The sequence below is a fragment of the Pristis pectinata genome, chromosome 6, assembly GCF_009764475.1.
Source record: "Pristis pectinata isolate sPriPec2 chromosome 6, sPriPec2.1.pri, whole genome shotgun sequence".
In the NCBI taxonomy this organism is placed as follows: domain Eukaryota; kingdom Metazoa; phylum Chordata; class Chondrichthyes; order Rhinopristiformes; family Pristidae; genus Pristis; species Pristis pectinata.
The window spans coordinates 37,805,378-37,825,769 of NC_067410.1; the positions used below are offsets into that span (position 1 = coordinate 37,805,378).

A 20,392-nucleotide genomic window follows, 5' to 3' on the forward strand; every position below is an offset into this window, starting at 1 on the left:
GCAGAAGCAGCAGCCAGCTGGTTGCATTTACCAAAGTGTGGGTGAGGGATGGAATGGTAGATGTTCTTGATGGTGCAGTAGTTGGGTCCTCTAATGTTGCAGGTGACGTGTTGATGGCAGTTAGGCAGAGACTTCAAGCTAGCCCAATTGAAGTCTCCTGCCGTGATATGACAGGCGGAGAACACTGCTTCATTCTTGATTACGGCACTTAGTTCCTCAAGTGCTAGTTTGATGTCTGCCAAAACGAGATGTAAACTGTGGTCAGGATGATGACAGAACACTCTTTGTAGGTAGAACAGTCAGTACATCACTACCAGATATTCCAGGTCAGGGAGCAGGAATGGGACAAAACTGCCACGTCCGTACACCATGACGAGTTCATGATAAAGCAGATGCCACCACCCGACGTTGTTTTCTGGTCCATGCGGTGGATCGAGAAACCATTGGGCTGGACGTCTAGTAAAATGATGCCTCTCTCTGGCGCCAGTCAGGGATATTTTCTTTTTAAGTTGGAACCGATTCGAGAAAGGTTTTATTTCTAAAATGAAACATACTTTTGAATGGGCACCAGCTTCAGAAGAAATTGCAAGGCAAATCTCTCTTCTTCAGATTGGAAGAGAGTAACGTCATTCCCATTGTTTGGAGGGAGCCACATGAACAAACAAAAATCCAACAGAATCCTGCAACCGGGAAGCAGGCCTTTTGGTATACTGAACCCATGCTGACCATCAAGCACGAATTTACACAACTCCCACCTTTCTCTGCCCAGATTCTACTTCTTAACTGCACACAATGGGCAATTTAGTGGTCAATTAACCTGCCAACCCACATGGCTTTGAGATGTGGAAGGAAACCAGAGCACCAGGGAGAACACATGCAGTCAAAGGGAGAACATACTAATTCCACACAAAGAACATTGGAAGTCAGAATTGAATCTAGGTTCCTTGCACTGTGAGGCCGCAGCTGTACAAGCTGCGCCACTGTGCCACCTTTGAAGGTTGATTGGTATACATGCACAGATCTTTCTTAACATTCACAGAATGCACAATTAGTTGCATTCAAATTACTTGGCATATGCATTTCAATGGACAAGCCAATCAGTTGAGAATTAACCATCTAATGGTACTGTCATCGCCGATTAACTGGAAACTGACAACCTGCACTTGCGTCTCAATCACACCTTATTTTACTTGTGCACAAAGTAAACAATCCGGCCCAATACCAGACTATTCTGAAGCTTAAAGAGTTGGCCTTTGTCAACTTTGGGCAGGCACGATAGTGTAGCGGTTAGCGTAACGCTTTACAGCACCAGCGACCCGGGTTCAATTCCGGCCACTGTCTGTAAGGAGTTTGTACATTCTCCCAGTGTTTGTGTGGGTTTCCTCCAGGTGCTCTGGTTTCTTCCCACATTCCAAAGACGTACGGGTTAGCAAGTTGTGGGCATGCTATGTTGGCACCAGAACAGTGGAGACACTTGTGGGCTGCCCCCAGGACACTCTACGCAAAAGATGTATTTCAATGTGTTTCGAAGTACATGTGACTAATAAAGATATCTCATCCAGGGAGGCTTGGTTGTGTGGATTCATAATTGGCTTGACTGTAGAAAGCAGAGGGTTGTGGTGGAGGGAGTGCATTCAGATTGGAGGGCTGAGACTAGTGGTGTCCCACGAGGATTGGTTCTGGGACCTCTACTTTTTGTGATGTTTATTAATGACTTGGTTGAAGGGGTAGAAGGGTGGGTTAGCAAGTTTGCAGATGACACAAAGTTTGGTGGTGTTGCGGATAGTGTGGAGGACTGTTGAAGATTGCAGAGAGACATTGATAGGATGCAGAGCTGGGCTGAGAAGTGACAGATGGAGTTTAATCCAGAGAAGTGTGAGGTGGTACACTTTGGAAGGACAAACTCCAAGGCGGAGTACAAAATTAATGACAGGATTCTGGGTAGCGTGGAGGAGCAGAGGGATCTGGGGGTCCATATCCACAGATCACTGAAAGTTGCCTCACAGGTGGATAGGGTAGTTAAGAAAGCTTATGCGATGTTAGCTTTCATAAGTCGTGGGATCGAGTTTAAGAACCACGAGGTCATGATGCAGCTCTACAAAACTCTGGTTCGACCACACTTGGAGTACTGTGTCCAGTTGTGGTCGCCTCATTATAGGAAGGGTGTGGAAGCATTGGAAAGGGTGCAGAGGAGATTTACCAGTATGCTGCCTGGTTTGGAGAGTATGCATTATGAGGAGAGACTAAGGGAGCTAGGGCTTTACTCTTTGGAGAGGAGGAGGATGAGAGGAGACATGATAGAGGTATACAAAATATTAAGAGGAATAGGTAGAGTGGACAGCCAGCGCCTCTTTCCCAGGGCACCAATGCTCAATACAAGAGGGCACGGCTTTAAAATAATGGTGGGAAGTTCAAGAGAGATATCAGAGGGAGGTTTTTCACCCAGAGAGTTGCTGTATGGAAATGCACTGCCTGGGGTAGTGGTGGAGGAAGATACGGTGGTCAACTTCAAGCGCTTGTTAGATAAGCATATGGAGGAATTTAAAATAGGGAGATATGTAAGAGGAAGGGGTTAGATAGTATTAGGCGTGGTTTAAAGGTCAGCACAACATTGTGGGCTGAAGGGCCCGTATTGTTCTATGGTTCAATGTTATTTTTCTTTGGAATCATCCAAATCCTGTGCAGTCATGCGGGTCACATCAACGGACAACTCTTGACATCAATCAGCCAACCTAATTTTAAAAAGATAGTCTCTATGATATATATTTGTATTTCCAACAGTTATTTTTAAGATTCAGTTGAGATTGAGTATCACCATTTTTACTCGTAATGGGCCCTATGACTTGTTAGTATGAAAAGATCCTGACATGACTTCAAATGCTCCCAAAAAAGAGGAAAAAAAAGTGGAAAACAAATGAGAAATACTGAAATTATCAGCTTTTCATCTGTGTTTAAAAGCATTATTAGTTGTCCTTCTACTGTGATAAAAACATTAACATTTAGCATAGTTTAGCATGATAAATTTTTTTAGCATGTTAATGTTTAGTATGATAAAGTATTTAAACAACTCCAGTTGGTATCATGGTTTGGTTGGTGTAACTCAAAAGGTTCCCAATGTTTTTTGGTGAAGCAAATTAATTTGAGTTGAAAAGCAATGGGAACTGGGGAGAACTAAAAAAAATCTTCACACCGTTAAATCAAAGGAGATATCATCTAAAACTCATGTACCTGATTATTCGGAATATTAAATATCATGAAAGAAAATATTAGAATGCATCTGAAAACTGGGCATGGCACAATTAAAAGAATCCAACATCAAAATTAAGTTCTTTTTTTAAAATGTCATGTACTTATTACCTTTCACAATTTCAGGTTGTTCCAAACAATTTTACAACCAATAAAGTCCTAATCAAGTTTAGCCATTGTTGTAATGTAGATGAAGAACTCTGTACCGAACAGCCTCCACTAACAACAAAGTGATAATAACCAGTTTTTTAAAAAAAATTAAAAATGCTGTTGATTGGGATTCTTGTTGAACTGTCTCCCTCTTAATGGGAACTCAGTTAAACATCTCAACTGAAAACCACACTGCAAATGCAGCACTCCCTCAGCACCACACTGGAGCAGAGATTCTGGTGCCAATATCTCTGAAGGGATACACGAATTTTGAACCTTCAGATTTACAGAAGACATGGAAGATTAAATGTTTGTAATAATACACTTATACTCCCATTACATCAAACATAACCAGACCTTTCTTAATTGCCTCCTTCACTCTCCAAATTGTGACCACTTTCCTGATTATGCCCTTACCTCACTTTCAGTAACCCAAAATGGAAAGTAAATGGATGAAAAAATCTACTTGCCAGTGAGCTGCTTGAAGATGCTGAGCAAATGTGTTCAGCTTTACAATTCCACATCAATGTGACCTTAAGCCCAATATTGGTTGCACAATGGCCAATCTATCCTAGTGAAGTGATCAATCCCCGTGCATAATTCACACCAACAGAAACCTACAACTAGGCCATTGAGCAAAACCAGAGACATTACGATGACAAGAATGATCTTTGCTAATATTTAACTGTCCTGGCAAACTAGTGCTCCCTTTTCAAAACCCCAGAAGAGACCACTGATTCTAATTGCATTTTTAAAAAATTAACTTAATCCTGAAAAAGCATAAATTTAACATCCTTTGTATTATTTAATACTATTAACTCTACTCCATTTCTTTCCAACTTATGTTGAAGAACTTGAAATACAAAATAAACAGCAACACAAAATTCATACCTTCTTGTTAAATGACACACATATTCTGCTGAAGTGTTCATCATACAACCACATTTATCCCTGAAAGCCTGTCAACAAACTGTTAATAAGATACATACAAAAGTGATGAAGCTTTCAAAATTATGCACTTCCAGCAATCCTTAGCATTGAAATACAACTACTTCAGTTCCACGTTAAAGTAGCACTCATCCGTAAGGCTGACCCTCAATGTTCGTGCAGACATTTTGGAATGAAGGCATCGGCTATACAGTGCTCACCACTGAAGAAAGCTTCCAACTAGTTCACTTTCCCTTCGAACTAAAATCTTCATAAATGACTTTTTCAGAGCGGCATCAATAAGGCTGCCGTCATGTTAACCCATATTCAAGATGCACTGAACATGGCTGCATGAATTGTGCAGGAACATTCTCATCAAGTTATCATATTTTCAGATCCATTCTTGGATTCACAGCAGAGGAGGAAAACCAAAACCCTGCAGAGGGAAGTGAACCCTTGGTTTCCAAAAGGTATCAAATTCCAAAGAAAAAAAAAAGATTTTCTCAAACAATAATGTGCATACAAATGTCCATATTCACTACATCAAGTGAAATTGTAACATGTGCAGAACAGCAAGACCATTTTGTAAGAAATAAGTTAAACCAATAAACATTAGCCACAATATTTCAAAACTTCTCCACACATATGGTTCTAAAGGAATCAGTACCCCATTTTTTCTACTATCACTTCTTACTATACTCGATCTACATGATTATTGATTTTTTTTTCTCTCCAAATTCAATCATGCTTATAGTTTAACACTGCCTTTATTCCACGTTACCACAGTGTGCACATTACAAATTCAAAGGCTCAAAACAAGGTGGCATTCAATGAACAAATACAAAACATTCTCTCTTCATTTTGAAAGATTGATTTGACTCGTGTATTGGGAAACAAACTGTATTAAGCAAAAAGTAAATAACTGAAAATAAATAAATTAATAGAAAGCTCAAGGAGTTGCTCACACCAAAGTAAACAACTTTTTTTTATTATCCAAATCAAATAGGAATTATAAATAATTAAAGGACCACTGGGAATTTATTCTCGAAAATCTGTGCATGAAACAAATGAGATTTTCACAAAGCATTTTGAGTAAAAAAAATTTCTCTGTAGATTTTGTTGTTAAAATGTTACAAAAATAAATCGTTTGCTTATTACAAAAGATTAAATTAAACAGTCCCATTGTAAAAGAGTATACAAGAGTTTGGAATTTTCTGAGTAAAAGTTTAAGCTCAGAAACTTCACTTACTAACAACATAGCAAAAAAATTGAGCGTGCAGAGCCATTCGACATAAAATCCAGGACAAATATCCTTGCAGTTTTTTTTAAAAAATATATACTCGTGACAGGCGATAGTCCTTGTCAGCACATATTCAGAAAATAACACTGAAAAGATACCTAAAAATAACACTTAAGACTAATCTCCAAAATCAATTAATGTCGGGGGAAAAGTACTGTAACTTACATGCAAACTGAAGCTTTGCTTCTTTGCTCACGATTGTGCCAAACGAATTTGTTGCAAAGCATTGATAGGTTCCATAATCTTGGGTCCTCACTGGGCTATTGATCACCAGGCTGCCACCAATCAAACTATAACGATAATCCAAGTTTATGTCAATGTCTGTACCATTTCTTTGCCATCTGCAAGATAAAAGAAAAGACAAATATTGAACTTTTGTTCGCCCAGAGTTTCACTATGATTATTGGAAATTATTGAAATTAAACTTGGCAACTTTATGTGACCTGACTGTGATTGGCAAGGTTCAAATAGTAGAACGAAAGTTTGCTTTCGATTTTTAAGCTCCCACTCCTACAACTTCATCCACCGTTGATTGGAAGCGCGCCCAGCTGCGACTGATGATCTGGTCACGAGCCGGCGGCAGGTGCTCCAGGCGGCGCGGTTCACCTGCGAGTGGCAGCGGGCGGATGCTCAGGTGCCAGTGAACGAGCTCAACCCCGAGACTGGGGCGAACCACAAATTGTTCTCGAGCACCGTGCACCCAGCTTTACATTGCTGTACTGGCGTTATTCATTTAACTGAGCGCACCGACGTGGATGTACCGGGAAGTGATGTTTTATTTTACTTTGTCATGAAGTTTCCAATTAATCGGTGACAACTAAAAGCAAATACATTTTTCCAGGTTTTGTTTTATATACTACTGCGCATCAGAGACATTTAAAGATAGTTCAGGGGTCTCCGAAAGCTGGAAATACTCAGCAGGTCAAAGCCGCTTCTGTGGGAAGAGAAACAGGGTTAATATTTTAGGTCAGAGACAGAAGTTGGGGTTTTCGCAAAGGGTGTCCGATTTGAAACATTAACTCTGTTTCTCTTACCACTGCTGCACCTGACTTGCTGAGTGTTTCCAGCATTGTCAGTTTTCAATGTGAGCCGTGCAATTAAAATGGAACTGAAATGTTTGTCAACTGCTCTTGTTTAGCGCAGATAGTTTCTTCCATTGAAATGTCCTTTCCAAGCAAATGTCACACCAACTCAATTTCCCTTCTACCATCATTTTGCATTCTCTTTCTCTACATAATAAGCAGCGGCGCCTCCAGTTCTTTGACTTCACTGTCATTCTAGTACACTCAACGCAGATCATTGCTGCGTATTGGCTTTCGTCATATTGGAAGATGCATGTTGCTGAAATGCAGGTGGGAACTTTTGTTGATGCAGAAGAAATAATTAATTTCAATTTCTTTTTTATAACCTGCGATTCCTTAATATGACCGTATGTCATACCGTGAAGAAGATATCCTTCAAGCAAAAGCAGCCACAATATCTCACTAGCTTTTGCAATTTTTAACAGCAACATGCCATCAAATATTAATTTTGTTATTACAGGTTCCTTCTATTTGGTAGTCACCAACCTACATAACTGGAAGTCTGCTTAACACTTCATTTCTTCATTTTGCTCTCAGCAATTGAGAGAGTACATACAACTCAAAGTCCAATTACGGATATATCTTAAAGTTGCTGTGAGAGTTATTTTTGGAGTTATTGCTCCATGCTACTGTAAACAAAGCTGTATTTTCATATTGTGATTTAACAGTGTTAGCTGGTGGTTATTCTGTTGAAGATGTCATGAGTTAATGATTAGATCGTACTCTGACAAGATGATGCCTGTTCAGAGCAAATTTGGATATATTATAATTTTTGTACATTAGGTAGAATTTCCAATGTATAGCAACTATTTATACATGATGATACATCAAGAATAAATAATTCAACAGCAGCCTTTTTATAGTTTGCGCAATACATTGGTGAATTGGTGTTAAAAATGCATTCCAAGCAGCAATTGTAAAGCCATTGAGTCAGAAAAAGGACAGTTTCTTCTGATAATAGCAACCATCTTCTGCAAGATTATTTGCATGAAAGTGACCTACAGATGTTTCAGAAGCCACACAATTTTCACATGAAAGGTCAATTTCCCTGTGTGGAAATGATAGACATGAACTCACATCAGAGAACAATGGACATCAAAATAATAAGAATTAGGTGAGGTAAAATTTAGAGAATTCATTAAGATTTATATCTTTCTCTCATAAATAACTATATATGAAACAAATTATATATATATATGGGGAATGAATCCAGAATTGCAGAATATCTTTTAATCTTAATATGAATGTTCTTTACTTCAATAGCATTATGTATAAAAGTACAATTGGAAGAAAGCAATGTTTTCTTCCTTCGGTATTTCAATTAAGAACAATGTACATTTTTTCTATGCTTTAAATTTTCCGAGAATTGACTGCCGAATATCAGCAATACACACCATTCAAAGGCTCTCCCACAGGGGTAATTCACCCCTCAATGCCCCAAAAAATAACATTTGCAACACATTTGCAAATTTTCTTAGTATCTCATAGACAGCGACTTGTAATACCCTCACAAATACCATGATTTTTGAAATTAATCCTCTGGAAAGTTGGAATAGCTGGCAAATTGAGAAACTGGCAGTGCGCTTTTTCTTGTTAACTGTAGTCTATGTGGTGAATTTAATGATATTAACCAAGTGACAATGAAGGAAAGGTAAAACATGAATGGCATAGTTTTTTGGGGAATTGGGATGGGGGATGGGATGGGATGGGTGATGAGGCTCAGAGGTGACTTCTGCCCTTGTCTTTCCAGATGGGGGATATCTCAAATTTAGGACATATTGCCAATTTAACCTTGGGTAACTAGTCAATGTGCATCCCGTACATAATACAAACTCATCCAGGATATGTGTTTGATGGGTAAATGTTGAAGCTTGTGTTCATGTTGCCTTCCTTCTCATTATGGTATTGTGCTTGTGAAGTGTCAGTGTTATTGTATCCACTCTGTCATGTCCCTGGCTTCAGTTATGAAGAAAGAGGATCGTTGGAAGTTATGGGAAAGTTATGGGAATCAGATGAATCACTTAAAACTGCCATTGATGTGCTGTAATGGCTTTGACATTTATATGACAAGTCCAGTTGAGTTTCTGGGCAATGGTGATCTCCAGAATGTTTGTAGTTGGAGACTTGATGACAGTGGTACCACTAAGTGTCACAGCTTGACTCGCTAGAATTGAATATGGTCACTGTGAGGGATTTTGGAGGGGGGGAAAATAGTGCATATCATTTATTGACTTGAGCTTTGGATGTCATCTCCCTGATATCACACTGGTGTGAAATGCTGTTTTGATGTCCCACTAGTTACATCTCAATACTGGGAACCTGTGCTTGTGCACACATTTTAAACAAGATTTGATTAAGATTAATAAACATTCAGAATCACTTCAATTCACTGACAAACTCCTACATGGGATAACTGTGGTATAGTAGATTGTTACTTGGAAGGTCCTGAGGCTTATTCATATGTTTCTTATATTGCCGACCAATTCAGGCTTAGAGAGTTACCTTTTGTGTTCTTCACATGATGTCACACTTCACTTTAAATTTCCCCATTGTGAATTTTTCCTCTTACCTGCAGGAAATGGCAGCGAGCCCAGTTCATTAGTGATGGATCTACTGCTGTCATGTCACTAATGATTCTCATGCGGAGCTTTTCTAGCATGGTAAATAGTTCGTGAGGTATAGCCAGCAGGGGAAGATGTTTGAGACCATTTAATGATGCTGGTTGTTTTGATTAAAGATCTATAAGTTGGTTCTTTTTCCTTTGCTTGAATGCAATGCTAAGAATTATGATGCGATAGAGCAAAATACATGATCATTATACAATGGTGCAGTGTGAATTGGAAATTATCATGCAAAGTCATCTGGGCTTGAGATAAGGCTCCATATGAAGCCAAGGTAGTATCCATATGGTTGAAAGAGAAGAGGAAAACAAGCTACATTTCTTTAATTTTTAACATAACTAACATTGCAAACATGGTGTTTTTCTTTTTGAATTTCTCCATCCCAGAGAATGCTGATCTCCAGAGAAAGCATTGAATTGGCCTGGTTGAAGTCACAAATGTCAGCTTCCAACTGTGTTTCATTATTTATTCCTCCATGTCCTTCTGTTGAGCAAATTACCATTTCCCAGAGTCCCATCCCTTGATTCTGCTTTTTGCTGCTCATCCAATTGCAGCCACACTAAGTCCAGCAGCGACTGTTACCCTGTCTTACACCATTATGTGTGGACTCCCCTAAGGAACATTTGGTGACCCCCCGCTCCTCTTTCCCATTTACATCCCAGCCCAAAGCAACATCTGACACCACTTCTACACCCAATCCATGTATTTCAATATTTATTCTTGGACAGTGGCAATTCTATCTAGCTAAAACTGAAGCCATCACCTCTGTTTCCCACCACTAATTTCCAAAACCTGGTCACCAAATCCACTCTCATCTCCAGCCACCATCTCAGCATGACTTATAATATTCATAAATGTACTATTCTATTATATTCCAATCTTAGTTTCTAATCCTGAATCTTCTCCATTACGAAGAGTACCTGCTTCAGCTAATCTCTTGCTGATATATGCATCCAGGCATATGGAAACAGGGAAAAGGCAGCCAGGATAAAGATACACTATCACCTGCTTTTGTGCTGATAGACACCATCCCAGAAACACCAACACTGAGTGTAATTTCAAGGTGACTTTGAACGGGGCATGCACATGATAAAGGATGAGCTATGAATTGCCTACGGGCAGGGCAAGAGACAAGAATGACAAAGGTCCCAAGCTCGCCAGAGGATGAGGTTGCACGAATTTTACCGTACAAGGTTCAGATGAAAAGGCAAACTGGAGAAGGAAGATGATGGGAATGCACAATGAAATGCTTGGTGAATTGATAGGCCTGCCAGTAAACTGCTTACACTGTTGGTGAGCATGGAGGAATCCAGCACTAACAGCATAGTATTGGAGCAGTGCTTGGAGCCTCTCCATTCTGGTGCACAACTGATGCTGATTGAATTTGTACATTTGCACGTTCAACCATGGTGCAGTTTCTGGTGGCCAATATAACAGCCTCCTTTGCAGTATGAGCAGCAGACACCAACTCTTTTAGAGCTGCAGTTAAAACTCAGGCCGCTGCTATTAAATATAGATTTCCCTGTGCATTACGCTTTCCTCAATCGGAAAACAGTTATAGGAAATAGGAACATTCGACCCCTTAATTATGTAACATAATTTAATGAGATCATACTTAATCTTTGAACTAATACCATACATCTGCCTTGTCCCATATCTTTAATATCCTGACCTCAGAAAAATCAGTCAACCCCATCTTTAAAATTAACAATTGGCCTTGCGTCAATCGCTTTTTGCTAGTTACTTGGCTGAAAAAAGAAGTGACCCACAATTATCTCAGGGGAATAGCACTGTGCCAAGGGAGGAAGAACTTACTGTCTTTTCTCTATGACTTTGTTCTATCCAATAAACTTTGCTTGATTGGTTGCTTCATAAAATAATATCTTATGATTAATAGTTTATTTTTAAGTTCACCATCTTGATGGACAGCAGTGTAATCACATATATATATGTATGTGTGTGTGGGTATGTGTGTGTGTATATATATATATATATATATATATATATATATATATATATATATATATATATATATATATATATATATATATCCTGTACCTAGAGAATAGCTTAGATTTCTAACAGAATTGTCAATATGCTGTGCCAACAATGTCTATAAACCCCATTTTCCAATTACAACCTTCAGTGCTGACTTAACAGCCTAACCATTCTTTCAGCTTCCCAAAGTTAGCTTGTCCAATTAGTGCAAATTCCTACTAAATTAAAGCTGCATGCTCCACAGTTTGCTTTAAATTAATTCAGAGGTATTCCTAAAATAACTTGCTTGCATAACTCATGATTAAATTTACTGAACTGATTTTGAAAACCCATATCGCCTTATACCCTTTAGAGAACATGCATGTCATGTAGTTCTTTTTTTTAATCAAGGAGTAGGATAATTTGTTTTAATTACAGTAGCTCATAAACCCTAATTGTATTAATAGCATGCATGAGAGGGTATTGCACACTGAATATCAATTATTTAGTTAATATTATTTAAATATCACTGATAATATCCTTTCAAATATCTTCAAACTAGAAAAATAATTTTAAATCCTTAACTATGTGACTAAACCTCACTTAAGTACCTCCTGAATGAAGATTTTATTTTAATAACCTTAATCATTTTATTAAAACAAATCATGTTTCTGGCTGGTTCAATGTATTATATCACTAAAATCTATGATTCTACATCTTGGAAAACTCAGCAATAAATATTCCTGTACAACTGGGAATCAGTCTGGTTTGCCCATTGACTGCAACAATCCAAGATGTTCAATGCTTTAAAGAAATGAACATTCATGATGGGGGAATTGAAAGTGAAGTGTCTCATCATGAGTGTTAAAAGTAGCATTAAGCAGTGGAACAGATGCTATAAAATGTAGATAAGAATTAACCTCAATGACTCTCAGATAATTCTCTTTCAACCTTGTATAAATGTCGTCTTTCAGGGCTGGATCGTTCAATATAGTTATCTTCAAAGCTACACATTTTAAAACGAATGATTTCTGTTAATTTATGTCATCTTACTTTCCAATGTAAATATTAATTTATTATTGAAAGGAGTTTTTAGAGTTATGGAGTTGTACCACCAAGAAACAGGCTTGTCAGCCCACCAGGTCTATGACAATCATCAAGTACCAACCTATACTAATCTTTTCACAAATTCACCATCATGAAAAATTCACTGTCGAGTAATAAAGTGATAAAACAGCATATTATTAGTTTATGTGTTCTTGAGCCTTGACAAAGAAGCCTGAGAAATATTAAGGATTTTTTTTTGTTTAAAAAGTAAAGCTATGATCACAAATACCATGTTAAAAGCCAACCATGGAACAGCTGAGAATAATTATCCTCCCTTGAAGAAAAAACTGAAATTTATTATTTAATCTCAGGTGGACTTGACATTGCTAAATTTAAGAAAGCATAAAACTAAAGTCAATGGTACAAATCATAAAATTCAGATATCTCACAATACAATAGGAAAGGTTTATGAAAGATAAATGAATTACAATAAGTACTAAACTATGGATCATGTTTTCTGCAGAAGTCACCAACATATCTTGTGCATGATGAAAGAACAAAGGATTGGTAAACTCGCACTCAGCAGGTGACTACTACCATTACTAATAGTGGGTCAGTGGTCCAATGAAATCTTTTGGTAAACTACATTGTAGTCATTTTGTTACCAGTGTGTTCAATATTCATGCCATTGGGTCCTCCTGTGACATGCAAGGAACAGGTAACTGAAGCCAAGTTCTGGTTTTCACTGAACAAATGTATTGCAGACCTAACTACAGTATTAGACATATTCAAAAGATTTTATTTAAAAATGGGCAATACCCCAAAGTTCAAGGAATCACTGACTGTATGGCCCCAATTATAATGCTCTTACTCTACAACCCACCAAATATGGCAAAAACAGCTGGGGTGGAGAAGGTAGGGGAGTTAAAAAAGAAGGGGAAACATCTCCACTTCTTTCCAAATCATGTTTACTTGACTGTAGTTTTAAATTGCAGGAGGCTAAGTCTCTTATCCCTGGCATTTTCTTTTAATGTGCAGATTGGCCCCCAATTATGCTGTGGTCATATGGGTAATTTTAAAAGAAGGAGACCAGTGATGGTTTCCATCCAAAGTTAAACCACTTGGCACACAGACTGAGAGCTGGAAGAAATCCAGGAGATTTTGATTAAAATTTTGCTGTTCACATGACACTTTAGAGCTTGATGTGATCAGGTAATCTCAGCCCAAGGAAGACTTGATTAGCTGAATTACTGATGTAGAGATGGAAATAACAGCAAGTTTGAGAGAGACAAGTGACTTGGTGGGAATAGATCCATTCAAAGCAAAGGTAAGGGAATAGGAGCAGGTCAACAGCGGCATAAGGGAGAATTGAGCCAAGGGTCAAAGGAGAAGGACATGCATTTTTGAGAGTAAACATTTTGTGAGCTTAATTCCTTTCTTGTAAGGCAAGAGTTGGAGCTGAAATTGTACAGGATCAATGAAGTACATTCTGGCCAGCTCTGCTCCGAGGCAACCCATTGAAATTCCAATCTGTTTAATGCTATGCCTCAACTAACAGCCTTTTTTTACAGCTGATTTTCCTTCATATTACTTTATGAAAGTGATCTCTCATTTCTGAGAACTATCTGTGTCTCAAATGTTTTAATTTTAGCACAGCTCTTATGATGAAAAGTTCAGCTAATGCAAGAGAGACGAATTTTATTTTTCTCTGAGATTATCTTCAGTTAATTTATGGCAAAAGCACCAAGCTTCATTTGAGACAAGGAGCCCTTGGCGATCAAATACTAATTTATTAATACGCAATATTTTATGCAGTGACACAACTACTACTCAGGAAAATGAAAGGGGAATTCACACAGAATTTAAGGATCCGCTGTGCTTTTGTAACTATATCACAAAAAATTCTTGTTTGGCTATTGTAATACACTTCCTCTGTAACGGGCTGGATGTCTATCTTCACTTACAAAAAAATTCAGAACATCAAAACATTTACTTTCACTCCATATGCAAGAAACTCAAAAAGAATAAATGGGGGTTTTGTCTCAGAATATTCACCAGTTTGTATTTCTATTTTATGCATTATCTGAGAGAAACATATAATAGGGAAACAGATGAAAACAGTTCTTGGAGCGGTTAATAGAAATTTGGATCCCACATTATGGTTAACTGGCAAAACATTGAACAAACTATTGTCATTATGGTACTCAGCCTTCTTAAGAAAATTCCTTTTTTGTTTGTTTAAATAAGACCATAAAGAATATGGTTATGGTCCAAGTACACCCACAAGATGTAACTGAACTGAGAAGAAAGAAATACAGAATGGAAATCCAGCATGACTGAGATATAAGAAATCAGTAGAATTATATTGGAATTAGGATCAGGAACAGGCCAACAGGCCCTTTCAAATTGCTCCAACATTCATTCACATCATGGCTGATCTTCTGTTCCTGCACAATCCCCTTGTCGCTTGATTCCCTCACCATCCAGAAATCTATGAGTTTCTACTTCAAATGAACTCAATGACTGAACCTCAACACTTGTCCAGGGTAGACAACTCAAAGATTCACCATCCTCTCAAAGAAGAAAATTCTCCTCATTTCTGTCAAAATAGCCTATCCATTTTTCTGAGTAGGATTCCCCGATTCTGATCTCCTCAGCCAAGGAAAATATTCTCCCTGCAGGTACCTAATCGAGCTCTGTAAGAATTTGTGAGTTTCAATGAGGTCACTTCTCATTCTTTTGAACTTGAGAGAATACAGGCTTAGTTTACTCTAACTCTTCGTGTTCAGCAAAACCAATAGCCCTGGTACCAGGCTCGTAAATCTTTGCACACTCTCTAAGGCAAGTTTACAGTATTTTCTTAGGTAAGAAGACCAAAACTATGCTCAATATTCCACGTGAGGTCTGATCAAGACCCGATATAATTGGATTTATACTTCTGTGCTGAAATCCTCTCATTTTAAAGGCTTACATATCTTTTGCTTTCTCAACAGATTGATGCACCTGTATATTGCCTTTTAGTGATGTTTGTACAAGGACACCTAGGTCCCTTTGCACATCAACATATCTCAGTCCCTCATGGTTTCAAAAACACTCTGCTTTTCTATTTTATGTGCCATAGCAGATGACCTCACATTTTCAATATTATACTCCAACTGCAAATGGTGTCACACACTCAGCATATCTATATCCCCACAAAGCCTCTTTAATGTCTTCCTCCCTACTCACAATCATACCTAGTTTTGTATAATCAGCAAACTTGGAGATATCACGTTTGGTCTCCTCAGCCAAATTATTCAATTAGATCATGACTCGCTGAGGCCCAAGCACCAAATCCTGCATCCTTGGTGAATGAATATGTAATTCAAACTAGTAAAACAAAAGTGTGATGAGAAATATAATATTTTTTGAGGAGCTGCTTGCTAAGGGCTGCAGAAATACTGTGTCTTGAGAATTTTTAATGAATGCACCAAACACCATCACTTTGGATCTGCCCCACCATTTGAAATGACTTAGATACTCTCAGTCAAAGTCAACTGTGGGAAAACTCTTCAAACCCATAATTCAAGATGCAGTTTATGAGCATTTAGAGATGTTTAGGACATTGAATTGTTTTAAAGCATGTTGGATTATTCAAACATAAATATTTATTTGAGATGAAGAGTTGTGATGATAAAGATAATACTGGAGATTTGGTCTGTATGTATATTGAGAGGGTGATTGCTGAGGAAGATTATTAACAAACGTTTAATTGAATGGTAGATGAGTAATCGTTGCAAGGTAGAAGGCTGCCGTATGGATAGAAAACAGAGGGTTGAAGTTAATGATGTTGCTCAGGTTGGAGCAAGATCAGAAGTGGCATATTTTGTGAGCTATTATTACATCCACTTATATTTTCTCTTTACATCTTCAGATGGAGAAGCTAAAGGCAGAACAATCCGCAATAATTTAATCCCAGTTTTCAAGAGAACAATCATTTCCTTATTTAATGATTTTCAGCATCTTAGGAAGCAAAGTAGTAAATTTGATTAGAGAATCAAACGCTTTGCAGGCTGGCAATGCATCCTGAACAAGTGCATGCCATTATGAAAGAAAAAAATTCATTATAGTGCAACAAATAAGGTAATTTTCATTATTAATGCCAAATTAGGAATTTACAATGGGAAGCAGGACAAACAAGTGGCAATTGTGAAGCAAAAGAAATCAAGATACCATTGACACAAGTCAAGAGTACATTTTTGAAAAAAATAAATACCAAGGAAATCAATTATTCAGAATTTGGATTGAAGGAACGCAACAGTGAAGTGTACAGGGTCGGTATGGTTATGACATTTAATAGACATTTGGACAGGTTCACGGATAGAAAAGATTTCAAGGGATTATGGGCCAAACACGATCAAACGGGACGAACTCAGTTAGGCAATTTGGCTGGCATGGACATGTTCGGTCAAAGGGCCTTTTTAGGTGCTCCATTCCCATTAAAAACTCATGTCGGATACTGTCTCCATCAGAAAGTTAAAGCAAGTGCACAAATTGATGCACTGGAGTAATGGTAGGGACGAGAAAGGAAAGACAAAAAATACTAGAAATACCCAGCTTGTATCTGTGGAGAGAAATAGTAAATGACAAAATGTCAGCATGCAGGTATTGTAACTGGAAGAAGCAAAGAATTTTAAGATTTAGCAATGCTGTTCAGGTTTTGTTAGGGAAGTGTCAATCTAATGATGTGGGATCATCTACATGTAATTATAAAGAAGCTGAGGAGTTCAGGCATAATTTCTTAATATAAAATGCAATGATATTAAAAAAGTGCCCCTTTCAAAAGAAAAGTTGAAAAATAACAGATGCATGCAGAAGAATATATTGTCTGGTTGTGGAGTTAGTTTTCTATTGCTCAAATAATATGCTGGCAGAATTACGGTGACTGAATGCACAATTCTGCCCAGTAATACAGATTGGTTAACTAAATGGTAGCTCATTATTTCAAACAACAGCTTGCATTTATATAGTGCCTTTATCATAACAAAATGTCATCGGGTACTGCATAGCAACATAATGAGATAGAAATAGAAAAGCTGCATCAAGAAATAGTAGGGTATCTGACAAATATTTGGTCAATTGGGTAGATTCCAACTAACAAAGGAAAGAGAGGTAGAGATGGAGTTCTGGAGATGATCCTCAAGCAGGTAAAAGCAGAGGAATCAGTGTTAGAAATTTGGAGATCAAGGGCTCACCAAGGGCAAAAATTGGAGAAGCACAGAGGTCATGGAAGACGAGTCAAAGTGTTCAAATGGGAAGCGACTGAGACAAGAAGTTTGAACACATAGGATAAGAATTTTAAAATCAATACATTGCTAAATGTTACGCCAATGGAGATCAGCAAGCATTGGGTTGATGGGTGAACAAATCTTTCATGCTTATACAGAAATGCAGCTACATGAAATAAAAATAATTTTAAAGGCATCTCAGAATGAGTGATTTTAGTGAAACAGAACAGATAGACTTGCTGAGTTTGTCAACAGGAGATTTTACAATAAAATATTGTTTCTGATCATTTTTGGTGCTCAGATTGACATACTATCTCTGAAAAAACATTCCAAATCCAGAAGGGGTTTGTTGAAAATGTGTCAATTTCAGGAACCTTCACATCACACCACAATTTCCCTGTGCACACTTAGAGATTACCATTTATCATCTACATGTCATTTTGATAACATCACATTACAACAGGTCAGTTGCAATCACTTCTGTCAAAATAACTCTATTAACTTGCCTTATTTTTGTGAGATATACACTAACATGAATCCAGACAAATAAATTATTTTTCCAATAGGATCTATCAACATCGTTATATTTTGATGACAAAAATGATAATAATACAATTTGTATGGTTGTTATATTGGTCCCCTTTGCAACACTGTTTATTCCAGTTTCAAAGCTAATGCCACAACAAGTGAGGGAGAAAATACAAGGTGAGATGGATATTGTGCAATGGCAGCCAAGGGAAAAAAAACTGTTCAATCCATGTTAATTAAAAACAGTTAAATCAGGTACAAACACTGACATTATTCTTAATCCTTATGGAAGGATTACTTACAACTGCTACATGTAATTTATCTCATTCAGAGGCAAACACCTATTCCAATCATGTTTTTCATTTCCTTTTACAATATTTCAAAGAACGATTAAAAGGAGACTACCAGCTTTTCTTTTGTTAAGGTACTGATGAAGATATTGCCGGCAAACCTGTAATGTGGTGTTGGATTCCCTTTTGCTTCACAGTTTAGCGTGGCCTTCCTTTCTTCAGAATCCACAGGAAACACAACGTCATTTGGCTCATGGATAAAAACTGGCCCATGTGGCTTGCCATTCTCTGCATCAATAAAAAGAAACAGATTGAATTAGTATAACGATGCCATCGGTCACAGGAACTAACAGACACAAAACAGATGAAAAACCATTAAAGAGGAAAAAAAACACAAGCAGACAACACACATCACTTCCATTTCCAGAATGAGAGCATGTTCTGCATGAGAAGGATTGTCAATATGCCATTGTTGTACCCCTGAACCCATGCTGTTTCTACTTCTTATCGTGAATTGAGGTAGAGTATATCAAGCAAAATTTGAGGTGAAATAATGACAAAAATTAGAATTTTTAAATAACACATGAATTATGTATTAAATTTACCCAAATCACTACTTAACACATATGAAATGGGAGCAAGAGTAAGCCATTTGGCACACAGGTCTGCTCCCCCATTCATCAAGATCATGGCCGACTCGATATCATTTTCCTGCACTCTCCCCTCATCCCTTTGATTCTATTATTATCCATACATCTATCCAGCTTTGTCTTGAATAATTTCAATCTTTGAGGTAAGGAATTCCAAAGACATACCCCTTCTGACTGAAAACATTTCTCCTCATCTCAATATGAAATGACCTACCCCTGACTTTGTGCTTGGTTCCAGACTAATCATTCAGGGAAACATCCTCCCTGCCTCCAGCCAACCAAGCGCTGTGAAAATGTTTTAAGTTTCCATGAGATCTGCCCTCATTCTTCTAAATTTTAGAGAATATGATCCTAGTCTACTTGACCTCTCCTCATATTGCAAGTCCAAAATTTGTTGAGCAAGTGTACTGAATCTTTTCTGCACCATGACATGCATGTCTTCATTTAGTTAAAGAGACAAAAAACATATGCAGCTTTCCAACTCTGGTCTCACCAAGGCCCTATGCAATTTCAGTGAGATATCTGCACTCAAAGATTCTCCCACAATTAAGGCCAACATACCACTTGCCTTCCTAATGACTTACTGCCTGCATTTTGGCTTTCAGTGATTTGTGTACAAGGATACCCAGGTGCTTTTGAACATGGATACTTTCCACCCCCTTGCCATTTAGACAATACTTTGCTTTTCTGTTTTGTACCAATGTGTATAACTAGAGTTTTTTCCACCTCATATGGCATCTGCCAGATTTTGTCCACTGATGCAGCTTGTCTACATTCTCCAAAAACCTCTCGACTCAGAATCCCCCTCATCAGAAAATTTGGGATAATGAATTGGAATTGGTTTATTATTGTCACTTGTACCGAGGTACCGTGAAAAACTTGTCTTGCATACCGTTCATACAGATCAATTCATTATACAGTGCATTGAGGTAGTACAAAGAAAAACAATACAGAATGCAGAGTAACGTGTCACAGCTACAGAGAAAGTGCAGTCCAGGTAACAATAAGGTGCAAGGTCATAACGAGGTCAATCGTGAGGTCAAGAGTCCATCTTATCATACTAGGGAATCGTTCAATCGTCTTATAACAGCAGGATAGAAGTTGTCCCTGAGCCTGGTGGTACGTGCTTTCAGGCTTTTGTATCTTCTGCCTGATGGGAAAGGAGAGATGGGAGAACGTCCGGGGTGGGTGGGGTCTTTAATGATTCTGGCTACTTTACTGAGGCAGCGAGAAGTATAGACAGAGTCCATGGAGGGGAGTTTGGTTTCCATGACATGCTGAGCTGTGTCCACAACTCTCTGCAGTTT

At 38.0% G+C, this 20,392-nt stretch overlaps 1 protein-coding gene across 4 annotated transcripts in view; it reads right to left on the minus strand.

Annotated features, from left to right (window-relative positions):
* The window catches only part of LOC127571688 (contactin-4-like), a 1,728,143-nt gene that overhangs the window by 715,909 nt on the left and 991,842 nt on the right, over positions 1-20,392 (minus strand). For all 4 annotated transcript variants that reach the window (XM_052018293.1, XM_052018296.1, XM_052018294.1 and 1 more), the window contains 2 exons: positions 18,597-18,723; positions 5,789-5,964 (listed from right to left, as the gene is read on the minus strand). In XM_052018293.1, the coding sequence (XP_051874253.1) occupies positions 5,789-5,964; positions 18,597-18,723 (303 nt within the window). The remainder of the gene's footprint in view (positions 1-5,788; positions 5,965-18,596; positions 18,724-20,392) is intronic.